Genomic DNA, 17174 nt, shown 5'->3' with positions numbered 1-17174 from the left:
ACACCCATTTCGGGTTATCTACTAACGCATCTAACACCCATTTACTAATTAACTAGGTGTGCTAGTGATTAACTAACTAATTAGAACTCATAAACATCAATTAACCTTTTGAAACCCTAGGTTAGTTACCATTGAGTCTTTATGACTCCATTTTACCCAAGAACACCCAAAATCACCAAATATGGTTTTATGTTCATCACTAACTCAAACCCTAACCCTTACACAAATTTAAGGTAAGGAAATTAAAGTTAGAACGTACCACTACAACCAAAACGAAGCTAGAGAGGAGATGAACAACTTTAATACCCGCACTTTGGTCCGAGAACAACTTCTTCCTCTTGGATTTAAGCTTTCTCACTCAAGAATCACACTCTCTCTCTAAAATTTAAGTGAAGAGGATAAGGTTGTTGATAATGGAGTTAATGATACTCCATAAACTGACCAATTAGCCTTTAACTCGTCTACAAGTGCAATTACCAATATGCCCATCAAAATATCTGAATAAAAGAGCAGAAACACGGCTACAGTGTTAGTGCGCCACGCGCACTATTAAGGGTGCGCTGAGCGCACCTAGCTCAGATTCGTCTCTGACTTCTGTTTAACTGCACAATAATTCCCACACTTTATGTACTCTATTTACACTGCTGTACAATGAAGATTAGGGTCTTACAACTCTCCCCCACTTGAATTGGACCGCGTCCTCGCGATCCAAGCCACATGACAAGAGGGAAGATAAACCAACACGAATTCTTTGGGCTCCGAAGTAAACTCGGAACCCTTACTACGACGCCATTGAACTTTAAAAGTCCTAACCTCTTTATGTCTCAACCTTTTGACCTTCTCATCGAGTATGGCAATCGGCTACTCAATATACTCTAACTTATTGTTTAGCTCAATTTTGTCTAATGGTACCCAAGATGAATCATCCGCAAGACACTTACGGAGATGGGAAACATGGAATGTATTATGGATCCCCGCAAGCTCTTCAGGTAATTCCAAACGATACGCGACTTCACCAACACGAGCTAAAACCTTAAATGGTCCAATAAACCGAGGAGCTAACTTTCCCCGTTTTCGAAACCGAATAACACCTTTCCATGGCGAAACCTTAAGCATCACCATGTCACCTTCTTGAAATTCGATCATTCGTCTACGCTTGTCGGCACCCGACTTTTGTCTATCTTGCACCTTTTTCAAATGATCCAGAAACATATCAATCTTGCTATTCGTTTCTAAGACCAAATCGGTACTCCCGATTTCCTTTTGGCCAATTTCACCCCAACAAATCGGAGTTCGGCACCTCCGCCCATAAAGCATCTCGTAAGGTGGCATCCCGATACTAGTATGATAACTATTATTGTACGAGAATTCCACCAAAGGTAAGTGCTCATCCCAACTACCACCGAAATCAATAATACACGCCCGTAACATATCCTCCAAAGTTTGATTCGTACGTTCGGTTTGACCGTCCGTTTGAGGATGATACGCCGTGCTCAATTTCAATTGTGTGCCCATATCTTCATGAAACTTTTCCCAAAACCGAGATGTGAATCGGGTATCTCGATCAGAAATAATAGATATAGGAACTCCGTGTCGAGAGATGACTTCCTTGATAAACAACTTAGCCAAGGTCTCCGACGATATCGCTTCCCGAATGGGAAGAAACAAGGCACTCTTCGTCAATCGATCAACTATCACCCAAATCGAATCGAATTGGGTTCTCGCCGTTTTAGGTAACTTTGTGATGAAATCCATGGTAATGTGCTCCCATTTCCACTTCGAGATTTCTAACGGTTGTAACTTACCATACGGCTTTTGGTGCTCGGCCTTAACTTGCAAACACGTGACGCATTGCTCAACAAACTTTACAACATCACGTTTCATGCCCGGCCACCAATAATCTTTCCTTAAATCAAGATACATTTTTGTCGCGCCCGGATGAATGGAATACTTTGACTTATGTGCTTCATCAAGTAGCACTTGTCGATAATCACCCATCTTAGGCACCCACACTCTTCCTTGAAAAGACAAAAAACCACGCGAGCCCATAGTAATGAACTCCGATTGTCCCACAATTCGTTCCGCATGCTTGTTGTGAACGTAAGCCTCTATTTGAATCACACCAAGTTTTTCAAGAAAATCGTTAGTAATAATCATACGTAACAATCCCAATCGTAACGCCGGGTGATGACTCTTTCGACTTAACGCATCCGCGACCACATTCGCCTTGCCCGGATGATAAAGTATCTCACAATCGTAGTCTTTCACCACATCCATCCATCTACGTTGACGATAATTCAAATCTCTTTGATCAAAAAGATGTTTCAAACTCTTGGGATCCGAATAAATTGTACACTTGACACCATACAAGTAATGGCGCCAAATTTTCAACGCATGAACAACCGCCGCCAACTCAAGATGATATCTCGTCTCGTGTTCCTTTAATTGTCGAGAGGCATAAGCGATGACTTTACCCCTTTGCATTAGAACACAACAGAGCCCATTTAAAGAAGCATCACAATAGACCGTCATGTCTTCCACCCCTTCCGGCAAAACTAGCACCGGAGCTTGACACAACTTCTCTTTTAACAATTGAAAAGCAATTTCTTGCTCGTTCTCCCAATTAAATCTCGCATTCTTTCTCGTTAACTTCGTCAATGGAGAAGCGATCTTAGAAAAGTCTTGGATAAACCGACGATAATAACTGGCCAATCCGAGAAAACTTCGGATTTCCGTAGGCGTAGTCGGTCGTCCCCAACTTTTGACCGTCTCTATCTTCCCCGGATCTACTTGAATACCATTTTCGTTCACAATGTAGCCAAGGAATTGAACTTCCCTTAGACAAAATTCACATTTGGAGAATTTAGCATACAACTTCTCCTTCCACAACGTCTTTAACACACTCCGCAAATGATGTTCATGTTTCTTCATACTCTTCGAATAGACAAGTATGTCGTCGATGAACACAATTACCGACTTGTCCAACATAGGTTGGCACACTCGGTTCATAAGATCCATGAATGCCGCCGGTGCATTCGTAAGACCAAAAGGCATTACCACGAATTCAAAATGCCCATAACGCGTTCGAAAAGCCATTTTCTCGATATCTTCCTCACGGACCTGCATTTGGTGATAGCCGGACTGTAGGTCGATTTTAGAGAAATACGTTGCACCTTGGAGTTGGTCGAACAAATCGTCAATCCTAGGCAATGGATAACGATTCTTGATCGTCACTTTGTTCAACTCCCGATAATCGATGCACATCCGCATACTACCATCCTTCTTCTTCACGAATAAAACCGGAGCGCCCCATGGCGAAGCACTCGGTCGGATAAAACCCTTTTCAAGTAGCTCTTGGGTTTGATTTAACAACTCTTGCATTTTCGTCGGCGCTAAACGATAAGGAGTTTTAGCAATGGGGGTAGCCCCCGGAACCAACTCAATGCGAAATTCAACTTGTCTTTCCGCCGGAACACCCGGTAACTCATCCGGAAAAACGTCTTCAAATTCACTCACCACCGGAATTTCACGAATGGATGGTGGTTCATCTCAAGTATCAACAACATGGGCAAGAAAAACCATGCCACCACCAACAAGAAAATGACGTGCCCGTGCAAAAGTGCATATCAGCACAAGTCTTCTTCTTTTATCGCCATGAATAATTAACTCTCCCCCACTAGGGGTCTTCACTCGAATAGATTTTTCATGGCATGCAATATCGGCTCTATTATGATCGAGCCAATCCATACCAACAACGATATCAAAATCACCCAAAGTCATCGGGATGAGATCGATTTTAAAGTTTTCGACACCAAACACAACATTACAATTTTACACACATTAACCACTAACACCGTCTTGCCATCAGCTATTTTAACTTCTATCGAACGACTTAACTTAGCTAACGGTTTATTAAGTTTAGGCACAAATTTTGGTGACACAAACGACAAGTTTGCACCACTATCAAAGAGTATCCTTGTCGGATTGGAATTAACCATGAAAGTACCTGAGACAACTTCGTTAGATTGCTTGGCTTCCTCATTGGTCATCAAATAATTGCGACCCCTAGCCGTACCAGCCGCCTTCTCTAGCCACTTAACATTATCGTTGCGCAATTCGGGACACTCCGGCCTCTTGTGCCCCTCTTTGTTACAATTAAAACAAACGATTTTGTTGGAAGATGAGTTCGTACAATCACGGGCCAAGTGCCCTTGTCGACCACAATTGTAGCACGTGGGCCCAAAACTCTTAGAAGCCCCCTTTTTCGCACTACCGACGCTCTCGGTCACACTCTTGTTCTTCTTGTTCGAGTGGCTAGTAGCTTCAAATTTTCGTTTGCCAAAGGTGAAGTCACTCTTTCTTGGAGCAAGTGACTCAAAACCCTTAGCGATATCAAACAGCTCATCAAAAGTCTTCGCTGAATTCCTACTAATTCTTTCTTGATAGTTATCATTCAAGGTTCGGTAGAAATCTTCTTTCAACATATGATCGTTCCCGTCATACTCCGGGCAAAATTGGGTCTTTGATAAGAAGGTGGACTTGAGAGTGTTCAAATCCATTGACCCTTGCCTTAAAGTACGTAACTTGTCCTTAAGCTTTGAAAGATCGGCCGAAGTTCGGTACTCCTTGAAAAATTCTTCTTTAAACTCATCCCACGTCAAACTCATACTTTTTTCTTCGCCATAAAGTCGGATTTTCGCATCCCACCACAACTTGGCATCACCCCTCATCATGCTACTACCAAACCTCGTCTTTTTATCGAGAGGGCACTCACTAGTACGGAAAGCCCCCTCCATATCGGAGATCCATCGAGCACTCTTGAGTGGGTCTCATTCCCCTTCAAAGGTGGGAGGTTGAGCATCTTTGAAGTTTTTATAGTGAAAGTCTCGCCTTCCAGCGTTATCCTCTTTAAGAACAATCTTAACTTGTTCCTTGACTAGATTGACTACTTGTTCGTCAATCGAATCCAAGAACATCTTCTTAACGTCCTCTAAGAAGGCCTCATGATGCCTTTGCATAATGGCCTCAACCTTGGCAGTAAACTCAACATCCTCGCTCGAACCCCCTTCATTGGTCTCGGGTCCGTTTCTCGTCTTCATACTATAAAACGGATAAGGTTAAGCAACGAACGAGAAAACTTAACACATATGTATATACATATACACCACACTACCCCATCTTGCTCAACAATCATCGTACATCGCTTGTTTGACACGATTTGAACTCGTAACAATGGTAGCTAATCATTGTTACGCGAGCACGTTGCATTAACTTGCTAGTACAACGTCTATCTTGCTTGATGATTGCTAACACAACACAAAATAATTAGCGCAAGGTTAGTTCACATAAACCTAAGCACTAATCAACTCCCGGTCTGACCCGTCTCCTACAAGTCCCGCATATAGCGCATACACAAATAAATCTAAGTCTAGGCACGTATCTCAAGTCGCCTAAATCCGTTAGACCATTCTCTGATACCACTTGTAACAACCCAACCCAATATACAATCGAACACGTGTAATAATTTTTTTTTTATTTTACAGTGGAGTGCGCCACGCGCACACCTCAGGGTGCGCGGCGCGCGCAGTTCCACATTCAATTCTGTCCGATTTCGTCAATTTTTAATTAAAGATCTCCCACTTCCCGACATATTTAGACGAAACGCTTTTCACAATATGTTATAATGGTTAAAACTCACACGATTCAATAATAAAATGAGTTTTACAAAACGGGGCCCACAACGGCCGTTTTAACAGTTTCATACAAAAGTTCGAGTTTCGACCACACTAGTTTAAATTCCAAACGACACTATGAGCATGGTGTTTGGGGTTAAACTACCCAAATCTCGGTCAAACTCCAAAAGCTATCACATCCCCAAAAGCGTCCCCTAAACAACAAGCGGGATCTCTAATCCAATCGAAGGCCCTTACCCTTGTCAACGCCGGAGCCTATAAAAAGACAAACAACGAGAGGGTAAGCAAAGCTTAGTGAATGCAATAATTATACCCATATATATATAACATACCTACTTGCAATCACTTACACATATACCGCATACACGCTAGCAATACAATTAGCATACCATCTCAAGTACAAAGCTAATAATCTCCAACAAACCGCTACTAGCGTAATCAATAACATATAATCGACATAATATAATATGCTACGAAACAAAGTACACAACCATGGTTAACCATTCTCGCGTCATGGTGCTACCGGCTCTTTGGTTTACACCATACGCATTTGTCATGATGCTACCGGCTCTTTGTTCACATCACAACTCGATTCAAACTCACGCTAGAGTGCTACCGGCTCTTTGGTTCACACTCTAACAACGCTAAGGTGCTACCGGCTCTTTGGTTCACACCCTAACAAATCGTGCTATAGCGCTACCGGCTCTTTGGTTCACACTATAACACACGTACTATGACGCTACCGGCTCTTTGGTTCACATCATAGCAAGCTCGCACATACTATGGCACTACCGGCTCTTTGGTTCATACCATAGCATACAAATAAATACATTACATACATATGCATATAATCATTCCACTCACCTTTAACGATTCGGTGACGGTTTTATACTTCCGCAAGCTTCAAAGCAAAGTACCTAATATAATAAGTACTTCAATCAACTCACAAAAACTAGTTGGACTAAATACCAACAATTTCACTTATGTGCATTTTAATGACTTAAATGCATTAAATACCCCATTTTCACCAAAACCGCCCTTTAAGGGTCAAGACCATCATTAATCACTTAAAAGCTAGTGATTAAGGTCCAACAACACTAACTATTACACAATTAGGGCATTTCATACCCATTTTTCCCAATTAGGTCAATCATTAGCCCTTTGACTAATTTAAAGTCAACACACCCATTTCGGGTTATCTACTAACCCATCTAACACCCATTTACTAATTAACTAGGTGTGCTAGTGATTAACTAACTAATTAGAACTCATAAACATCAATTAACCTTTTGAAACCCTAGGTTAGTTACCATTGAGTCTTTATGACTCCATTTTACCCAAGAACACCTAAAATCACCAAATATTGTTTTATGTTCATCACTAACTCAAACCCTGAACCTTACACAAAATTAAGGTAAGGAAATTAAAGTTAGAACGTACCACTACAACCAAAACGAAGCTAGAGAGGAGATGAACAACTTTAATACCCGCACTTTGGTCCGAGAACAACTACTTCCTCTTGGATTTAAGCTTTCTCACTCAAGAATCACACACTCTTTCTAAAATTTAAGTGAAGAGGATAAGGTTGTTGATAATGGAGTTAATGATACTCCATAAACTGACCAATTAGCCTTTAACTCGTCCACAAGTGCAATTACCAAAATGCCCATCAAAATATCTGAATAAAAGAGCAGAAACGCGGCTATAATGTTAGTGCGCCACGCGCACTATTAAGGGTGCGCTGAGCGAACCTAGCTCATATCTGTCTCTGACTTCTGTTTAACTGCACAATCATTCCCACACTTTATGTACTCTATTTACACTGCTATACAATGAAGATTAGGGTCTTACAATGGGGCTCTATAGCCGCCCAATAGACCATTTAGGGTAAATGTTCACCCCTTTGTTCTCATAATACCAATCATGGGCCCAAATCTACCAAAAATCACTAGAACTAGTGACCATGGCACTAAATCGCCCAACTAAACACCACTAAGTCATTCAAAACTCTTTTGACCCATTTCGAAGTCAACACACCCACTTGGGTCACTCACAACCCAAATACACCCATTTACAAAACAACAAAGTGAGCAAGTGATTTAATAACATTTTAAGACCAACATACACCATTTAACATTTCCAAACCCTAGGTTAGTCATCTTTGAGTCCTCATGACCCAAACTTACCCAAAACCCCCAAAACACTAGCAAATTGGGTTTTATGGTCATCACTAACCTAAACCCTAACCCTTGAACAATTTAAAACAAGGAAATTAGGTTTAGGACTTACCACAACTATCACAACGTAGCTAGGGGGTAGATGAACAACTTTAAAACTCGAGCTCTAACCCGAAACAAACTTCTTCCTTCTTGGATTGAGCTTTCTCACTCTAAAAGTCTCCTCTCTCTTTAGGATGTAAGTAGAAGGGAAAAGGTAGGTGAAAATGGAGTAAAGTTCTCCACCAAACTGATCTTGGGGCCTTTATGTCGTCCCCCATGTGAAATTACTAATATAGCCCTTCAAAATATCTAAAAACAAGGCTGCTGGCTCGCCAGATTATCTGGACGGCGTCCAAATTACTGGACGGCGTCCAACTCTTCACACTGGGACGGCGTCCCGAACAACAGGAAAGACAGGATCTTACAGCAGAACCCTAGACTCTAACCCTAAACTCTAAACCGTTCGTGTTAAAATATACAATCTAAACTCTAATTTCTAAACCCTAAACCTTAATTTCTAAACTCAAAACCCTAATTTCTAAATCCTAATAGCTAAACCCTAATTTTTAACCTTCTAATTTCTAAACCCTAATTTCTAACCCCTTAAAAAAAACTCAGAATCAAAACATTCAATGCATTGAATGTTTTCATTTTTTTTCTTCGAGCGTTTTACCGCAAAATAATAACATTCATCACAAATTGTCCTTTTTAAATGTTTATATTTTCATGTGATCTTGATGTCTGAAATTTTTTTTCGAAAAAAGACGAAAAAAATCAACTTCCTCCAAAAAAGTGATTCACTCTTGATTATATATATATATATATATATATATATATATATATATATATATATATATATATATATATATATATATATATATATATATATATATATATATATATATATATATATATATATATATGTATAGTTATATTTAGTTAAAGTAAGATAGTAATGGATATGTCAAAGCCGTGGACATTCCGTAGTAGAGTTTATATTTAAGGTTGACCCAAGTTTTCTTGGACCTTCTAAAACCACTATTATATGTAGTAGTCTCATAAGTCACAACACTTTCCTCCTTTGAACTTTTATAGTCGATATTTTATATGTTTATTTTAATTTTAATAAAATACTACCTGTGTCTGCGTACACACGTGTGTGTTCGCCCGCACGCAATCACGTCATTACATACAGATTTTTAACCGTCTCCGACTATTCATATTTGCTTCATTGCTTGTCGTCATATACGATTCTTTTAATTATTTATTGCTGCATGTGCTACGAACAAAGTATATTTAATTATTGAAGCTTCAAGCTGAATTGAACAAATATTTTAGATGTGAACTCAGTGTCGAAGCCAGAATTTCAGATGAGTGGTGTCATAAAATGGATATCGGAATATGTCGAAGTCCTAAATTTTAATTGACAAACTAGGATTAAGTAGAAATATATAAAAATAAGGTCATTTTCCGTTAATCATATCAAAATGGCTTTATATTAAATTTATGTGTTAAATAGGCTCTTAAAGTGTGAACTACACAATTATTTTCCATGTATATGGTATAATTCACTCTTAAAAGCCTAAAATTCTGATGCATTAATGGGTTTTTATTAAATCCAATGGGGTCATTTTAAAATTGTCAAAAATTTTACACTAACAATATAATAATTTACAAGCAAATATAAATATTGAGTGGTGTCATATGACCCCACTACAATACATGTACCTACGCCACTGTGTGAACTTGCCATTATTTTGCATGAAACATGAAATACCTTTTTACAATTTCATATTAGGACAAGTTAATATTAAAACAACATTTATGTTGAAATGACCATTACATTATAACAATGCACCCATTAGGCCACTCTTAACAATGACAAAACGTCATGGGATCACTGACTGCCACATCAGCACTTATTTCTCCTCACTAACCAACTACTAAACTGCTAATATCCATGACGTACTCATCACTTGGTCTCACCACTATTTTTTATATTAAACTTATATATTATTATTACTTATATATAACATTTAAAATTCTAAAATAAACATTTTATTATTAAATAAAAGCATTACAAATTCCTAAAAAAAAAAAAAAAACATTACAAATTCCTAAAAAAAAAAATTACAAAATCCTAAAAAAAAAACATTACAAAATCCTAAAAAAAAAAAAAAAAAAAAAAAACGATTACAAAGTCCTAAAAAAACAAGTTCAATACGACCCGATCGTGTCGTCACTCACGTGTCCCGAATCGCTACTGTTGTGCGGGTAGTGAGGATGAGGTCGAGTGCAGAATTGTCGGGTCCAAATACCAATACAATATAACTCGATTCAGTTGCATTTGAGTTTGGCTCTCCCGACAATTTCATGCCATTCTTTTTTGATCGTGATAAACTCGAACTTATCGGTTTCTGGATCACAGTAAGCAAAATCCGAGGCCTCGAAATCAACATTTTCGCGTATGTAGTTGAACAACCGCCCTGTATCCCAATAGGTGATATCGAGTGACTCGAACGATTTACATTGCACGTCCAAGTACATCTTCCAGTCTTCGCTTAGTTGTCACGCGTACCAAACATCCATCGAAACAGTTAAACGTGCCATCGTGTGTTATGTTTGACTGTGTGTTTATGATCGAATGGCAGTGTGTGTGTGTGTGTGTGTGTGTGTGTGTGTGTGTGTGTGTGTGTGTGTGTGTGTGTGATGAGAGTGCAGATCGAATGACAGTGTGTTTGTGTTTGTGTTTATGTTAAGAGTGCAGATCTTTCAATTCATATGCATGTATATATTGACTCAATGCAAGTGTTCAAATTATTACCGTTGCAAACGTTCACATAACAGTAAATATTTCGTGGTTCGAAATGTTATGCAACAAAAAAATGGTTCACATGGTAGAACCGCGAACCTAACGGCGGATTGCTAATATCGGCGCCGCTGGGTTGCGGAGTGAACCACGGTACCAACGAACGGTACCGATAAGAGCAACCTTACATTACATTACATCAAAAAATAAAAGAACTATTAATTTTATTATTCAAAAGTTTAGGTTGGATAGGGATCAAGGGGTATAACAATGAAAAAACAAAAGGCTTGACAGGTGAGGTTGCATTAATGGGTGTCGTATATATTTTTGTTTAATTCATGCGGCAATAGTGTAAAAACAGAACAATAACCCTAATACTAATAGAAATTTAAAGATTGAGGGAGAGATATTGGTTCGGTCTAAATTTTTGTTTTTTTTTTTTAGTTTGACCCGGACCAAAGTGATACTCGAAAAAGAAACTTAACTAAAGAATAAAAAAACATAAAAGTGATATTTTGTCTATCATGATTCATGTCATCCTCTTTTTATTTAGAAATTTAAAAAGAAATAGTGAATTGAAAGTATACCTCAAAAATCTTAAGAAAAGGTCGATTAAATTGTTTGTGATGCTGACAGTCTTAAGTCTCAACCTTTTTCTTTTTTCTATAATTTTTTCAACACATAAATACAAATTCCCAATAAAGTCCAAGAAACCGTATGTGAACACGGGCCCTTTTTTGCCAGCTCATCACTTCATTCACAAAGTAGAAGCCTCTACATTGCCACGTGCTCCTATCCAATTACTTCAGGAGATTCTCATTCAAACCCGTGTAGTATCAGTGTCTGAGCTGGCATCCACGTCAACACCCATTCCTATAAATACTTTTCATTCCATTCCAACCAAACTCAAAAAACATCCAAAATCATAAACAATAATAATCAACTTTCTTTCTCTACAAAAACATGCAAAGTAGACTCAACCAACAAACAACCGCCGCCGCCAACCACCACCAACAACCGTCGTCTGGCTGCCTCACCGGCGATGAAGAAACCTCAATAATGGTCAACGCTTTAAGACATGTCATAACGGGAGGACAGAACAATATAAGTTCACCGTCGACACCCGTACAAGAATTCGTCCCTGTTCCACTTGTTAAAGTTCCTGACACGTGTCAACTTTGTGGTATAAACGGATGTCTCGGGTGTAATTATTTTCACGATGATATGAACTTAAAGGGAGTTGGTGGGCCCATTAAGAAAAAGAATAAGAACTACAGGGGAGTAAGGCAACGGCCGTGGGGGAAATGGGCAGCCGAGATACGGGACCCACGAAAAGCGGCACGTGTTTGGTTAGGTACATTTGAGACAGCAGAAGGGGCTGCACGTGCTTATGATAGAGCCGCTATAGAATTTAGAGGGCCGAGAGCGAAGCTGAATTTCGCGTTCACTGATTACACGAGTTCGTCATTGTTGGGAAATGATGACGTGGCGAAAGAAAAAGTAACGAGAAAGAAGACGGAAAATGGGAGAAAATGTGAAAGAAAGACGGTAACGGAGATGAAAACAAGTGTGGATAATGAATTTTTTGAGACGATTGAGGAAGGAGATATACAAGAATGGATGAAGATTTTAATGGATTTTGATGGTGACTCTTCTGATTCAACGTTTAGTGGAAACGTTCATAGTGTTTGAGTCATTATTATAGGATAAATAGTTTGAAGATGTTAAAACATAAAACACAATCATGGTAATAATTCTAGTTTTCATGGTAGATGTACGTAACATAGCAGTTAGCATTATAGTCTTGTTTGGAAATGGATAAAAATGTATTTTCTCCGGATTTTAGGGAAGGAGATTAAGATTATAAATTTTAGACAAAATTACATGGATAGTTTGTTTTGAATATAAATCTGTATTGTAATTGTATTGCTTGAAAAAGATAAGTGAACTTTACATTTGCAGGGTCCTATTTATACTATACAATACAAACGGCTAGTTTGTTTATACAAGGAAAGGAGCCTAAATCTATTTATGGAAGATATCGAGCTGTCAATTGCTGTAGCCTGCTGTGATTCTGCTGTATCCTCAAAGAAGGGAAATGATGAGGTTAATAATCTGATCCCAATACTTTCTAACACTCCCCCGCAAGTTAAATAGTGGGATTCCCGACATTTAACTTGAAGAGGACTTCTTTGAATAATCTCCCGTTGACAGACTTGGTTAAGATGTCTGCTAGTTGGTCTTCTGATCTTAGGAATGGTAGAGAAATTACTTCGGCTTCGAGCTTTTCTTTAATGAAGTGTCGGTCTATCTCGATGTGTTTGGTTCGATCGTGTTGAACTGGATTTTCTGATATTGCGATTGCTGCCTCGTTATCACACATGATTTCTATGGAATTACTTGGAGGAAAGCCGATCTCTGTTAAAAGTTTCTTGATCCATAAAGCCTCGGTTACACCACGAGTGATTCCTCGAAATTCAGCTTCAGCACTTGATAGGGCAACAACCTTCTGTTTCTTGCTTTTCCAAGTGACCAAGTTCCCTCCAACAAGTGCAAAGTATCCAGATGTCAATTTCCTATCACCCTTCTCTCCTCCATAACTCGCATCAGTGAATATTTGTGCTTCTAAGTGATTGTTTTTCTGGAACAGGACCCCATCTCCTGCTGTGCCTTTGAGATACCTGATAATCCTCCATACTGCATCCATATGATGTTGTTGGGGTTGATGCATGAATTGACTTACAACTCCAACAGAATGTGCTATATCAGGACGAGTATGAGCTAGGTAGATAAGTTTTCCCACGAGTCTTTGATATTGTCTTTGGTTAGCTGCTTTGACCTTGGCCTTGTCTTCTATATATAATCTCTGGTTCGGAATCATAGGAGTGTCCGCGGGTTTGCAGTCAACCATTCCTGTTTCAGCAAGAAGGTCAAGTATATACTTCTTTTGACATATGAAAATCCCCCTTTTTGAACGTAAGACTTCGATTCCCAAAAAATATTTAAGTCTTCCTAGGTCTTTCATTTCAAATTCTTTAGAGAGGTTAGTTTTTAAGTTTACAATTTCTTCTTGGTCGTTTCCTGTAATAATCATGTCGTCAACATAAATAATGAGACATGTGATAAGGTTCCCTCTTCGTTTTAGGAAAAGAGTATGGTCGGAGTTACTTTGTTTAAAACCGTAATTTTTCATAGCTATAGTAAAACGCCCAAACCAAGCCCGAGGGGATTGTTTTAATCCGTAAAGAGATTTTTTAAGATGACAAACTTCCCTTTCTTTGAAGTCTGATGTGAAATCGGGAGGACCTTCCATGTAGACTTCTTCTTTGAGTTCACCATGAAGGAATGCATTTTTAACATCAAATTAGTGGAGTGGCCAGTCTTTGTTTGCAGCAACGGAGAAAAGAACTCTAATATTGTCGATTTTTGCAACTGGTGAAAAAGTCTCTGAGTAATCAACACCGTAAGTTTGAGTGTACCCCTTAGCAACAAGCCGAGCTTTGTACCTTTCAACAGATCCATCTGCTTTGTGTTTGATTGTGAATACCCATCGGCATCCAACTGGTTTCTTTGATTCTGGAAGAACACATATTTCCCACGTATTATTTGTTTTTAGAGCATTCATCTCTTCTTCCATTGCTTTTCTCCATTTTGGAGATTTTAGAGCTTGTTCAACGGTGGCTGGGATGTCTTCAGTGTATAATGCGGAAGTGAAATTTGTGGCTTCTTTAGATAAGTTTCCTCTAGCAATGTTCGCCATTGGATATCTTGATCTTGAAGATGTTCTCTCAGGAGAGTATCTCCTGGGAGGAACCCCTCGGTTGATTCTTAGAGGAAGAACATATTGTTCTTGTTCTTGTTGTTCTCCTGAATCACTTTCTTGTGTTTCATTTTCAGGAAGTGTTTCGTTGTTTTCCTGTACTGAAACATTTTCTAAATTTTCATCATTAGTAACATTAGTATCAGGTGATTCAGGGTTTACCTCTGTATGGTTGGGAAGATCATTGTCGGAGGTACTGACCGGTGGAGTACTCTGTGGAGTGGTATTATGAGTCACTTCTTCAGATGATGGTATGTCTAGCCAACTCACAGTGTCACCAGAGTCGTTCTCCCCCTGACTTGTGTGTTGGGTATAGAAGTATTCTGTTTCTAGGAAATCACAGTTCATTGTAGTGAACATGTGTTTCCTTCTAGGACTATAACATCTGTACCCCTTTTGATTCACCCCATATCCCACAAAGACACATTTTTCAGCACATGCATCTAATTTGGTTCGTTCAGTTTTAGGAATGTGAACAAACACAGTGCACCCAAATATTCGAGGTTTTAATGTGAGATTAGATGGGGGTTTATAAAACTTAGTTAAGGCTTCGAGGGGTTTTTTAAGTTCTAGAACTTTGGTCGGGAGTCTATTCACAAGGTAGGTAGCTGTGGCAAGAGCTTCTGGCCAAAAAGATCTTGGGACTTTGGACTCAATCATTAGAGCACGGGTTATTTCTAATAAAATACGATTTTTTCTTTCGGCTACCCCGTTTTGTTGAGGTGTGTGGGGACATGTGATTTGATGGATAATACCTTTTTCTTCACAGAAAAGTTTCATTTGAGTGTTGACAAATTCACCACCATTATCGGATCTTAAAACTTGTATTTTGCTTTGGAATTGTGTTTGAATCATGTTTGAGAAAGTAGTAAATTTATCAAACACTTCGGATTTGTTGGTTAAAAAATATGTCCAAGTCATACGAGTGCAATCATCAATAAATAATAAGAAATATCGAAAATTATGCCCCCCATTAACCCTTGCGGGTCCCCATACATCGGAATGAATTAAAGCAAAAGGACGTTCAGTTCTTGTATTACTAGTTTTAAACGAGTTTTGATGGCTTTTAGCCAAAATACAGGTTTCACATTCAATGCTTTTATTGGAAGAAAACAAACTAGGAAATAAAATGTGTAAATAACCGGCAGACGGATGGCCAAGACGTCTATGCCACAACCAGACTTGTCTGTCAGGAGTCCCGTGAGCTAGCATGATACTACCATCTTGAGTGACCTCATCCACATAGTACAAACCATCTCGTTCAGTACCACGCCCAATTATCTCCCCCGTTCTGATGTCCTGTAAAATGCAGAATGTAGGGTGTAATAAAACGGTACAATTAAGTTCTTTTGTTACATGACTCACAGATAATAATTTATGAGAAAGAGCGGGAACGTAGAGACAATTTTTTAGTTTTAAAGTCGGTGAAATTTCAACCATTCCCCCGCCCTTGACTTGTATAATCCCGCCATTAGAAGTTTTAATCCTTGTTTTGTTTGGTTTTGTGTTAATAATGATATCATTTTTATTAAATATCATGGTGTCGGTGGCACCACAATCGATGATCCACTCATTACCTTTTGTTTTATTAGAAACGATATTAGTTGACGAAATATTGACTTGGGACTTAGTTTGTAAATTTTTATTGTTGGAGGTTTTATTATAAGCATTACCACAGGGACTGTTGGTGTCAAATACAAAACTTGGGGAGGTTTTATTATAAACATTACCATAGGGACTGTTGGTGTCAAAAACAAAACTTGGGGGTTTAAAATGGGGTTTTTGACACTGGTTTGGGACAAAACACCCTAACCCGTTCGTTTGTTCTAACCCGCCCAATTTTGTGGTCTGTGAAATTGATTTGGGTGATTTGGGTTCTATGAACCCTAACCCTAGCCTATCGTTACCTCTACCAGATGAAGATGATGGTTCGGCTGCAAGTAATCCGAAACCACCTTGATTGATTGTACCAGAATTGGTGGTCTCTTGGTTGTCTTTGGTTGTAGCCGCCATTGCTATGGAAGCTTTTCCTTTTTTATGCCCGTCATTCCACCATTCCGGATATCCTACGATTCTAAAGCACTGGTCCTTGGTGTGTCGTTTCATACCACACTCATCACACTTTAGGTTGTCCTTATCCCCGGATGATGACTTATAGTCTGACCGGCGGTGGTTCTTTGATAGCAATCCATGGCCGTCGGAATCTTTTGATTTCGATGCCGGTTATATTAGGCCACTGGCTATGCCAGATTGGGTAAGGACATCTGTTTTATTGTTAAATATGTATTGATGTGCATTTTCTTTACGAATTGCGGCATAAGCTCCTTCGACAGTGGGTAAAGGTTCAATTCTAAAAAGCTCGCGTTTGATATTGTCATGTTTATGGTCTAAGGCATTTAAAAATTGAAACAGTTTTTGTTCTGACCTGATGTTATTGTATTTGACAATATCATTCGGATGCCCCATTGGATTTGGATCTCTCATTTCGATCTCTCCCCAGATTCCTTGGAGTTTTAGCCACAATTCTTCAATAGACTTGCCATCTTGTCTGATATTGTTGGCTTTAACATGTAAATCGGATGTTTGCAATTTGTCTTTGCCTGAACTGTAGGTGGTGATGAGAGCATTCCATA

The 17174-nt window shown here is 38.9% G+C and overlaps 1 protein-coding gene across 1 annotated transcript; it reads left to right on the top strand.

The window, feature by feature from the left end:
* The first annotated feature begins 11647 nt into the window (after window positions 1–11647).
* On the top strand, window positions 11648–12604 carry LOC139897970 (ethylene-responsive transcription factor ERF109-like). Its single transcript, XM_071880686.1, has one exon. It carries the CDS (start codon window positions 11685–11687, stop codon window positions 12411–12413), a length of 729 nt encoding a protein of 242 aa, XP_071736787.1. The 5' UTR covers window positions 11648–11684; the 3' UTR covers window positions 12414–12604.
* Window positions 12605–17174: the final 4570 nt, after the last annotated feature.

This window comes from Rutidosis leptorrhynchoides, chromosome 3 (assembly GCF_046630445.1).
Source record: "Rutidosis leptorrhynchoides isolate AG116_Rl617_1_P2 chromosome 3, CSIRO_AGI_Rlap_v1, whole genome shotgun sequence".
In the NCBI taxonomy this organism is placed as follows: domain Eukaryota; kingdom Viridiplantae; phylum Streptophyta; class Magnoliopsida; order Asterales; family Asteraceae; genus Rutidosis; species Rutidosis leptorrhynchoides.
The sequence above is the reverse complement of the archived record's forward strand: the minus strand, read 5'-3'. Positions and strand labels throughout refer to the sequence as shown.

What these genes read in the sequence shown, in the direction of transcription:
- LOC139897970 (XM_071880686.1), top strand. Translation starts at nt 11,685, where the DNA reads ATGCAAAGTAGACTCAACCAACAAACAACCGCCGCCGCCAACCACCAC.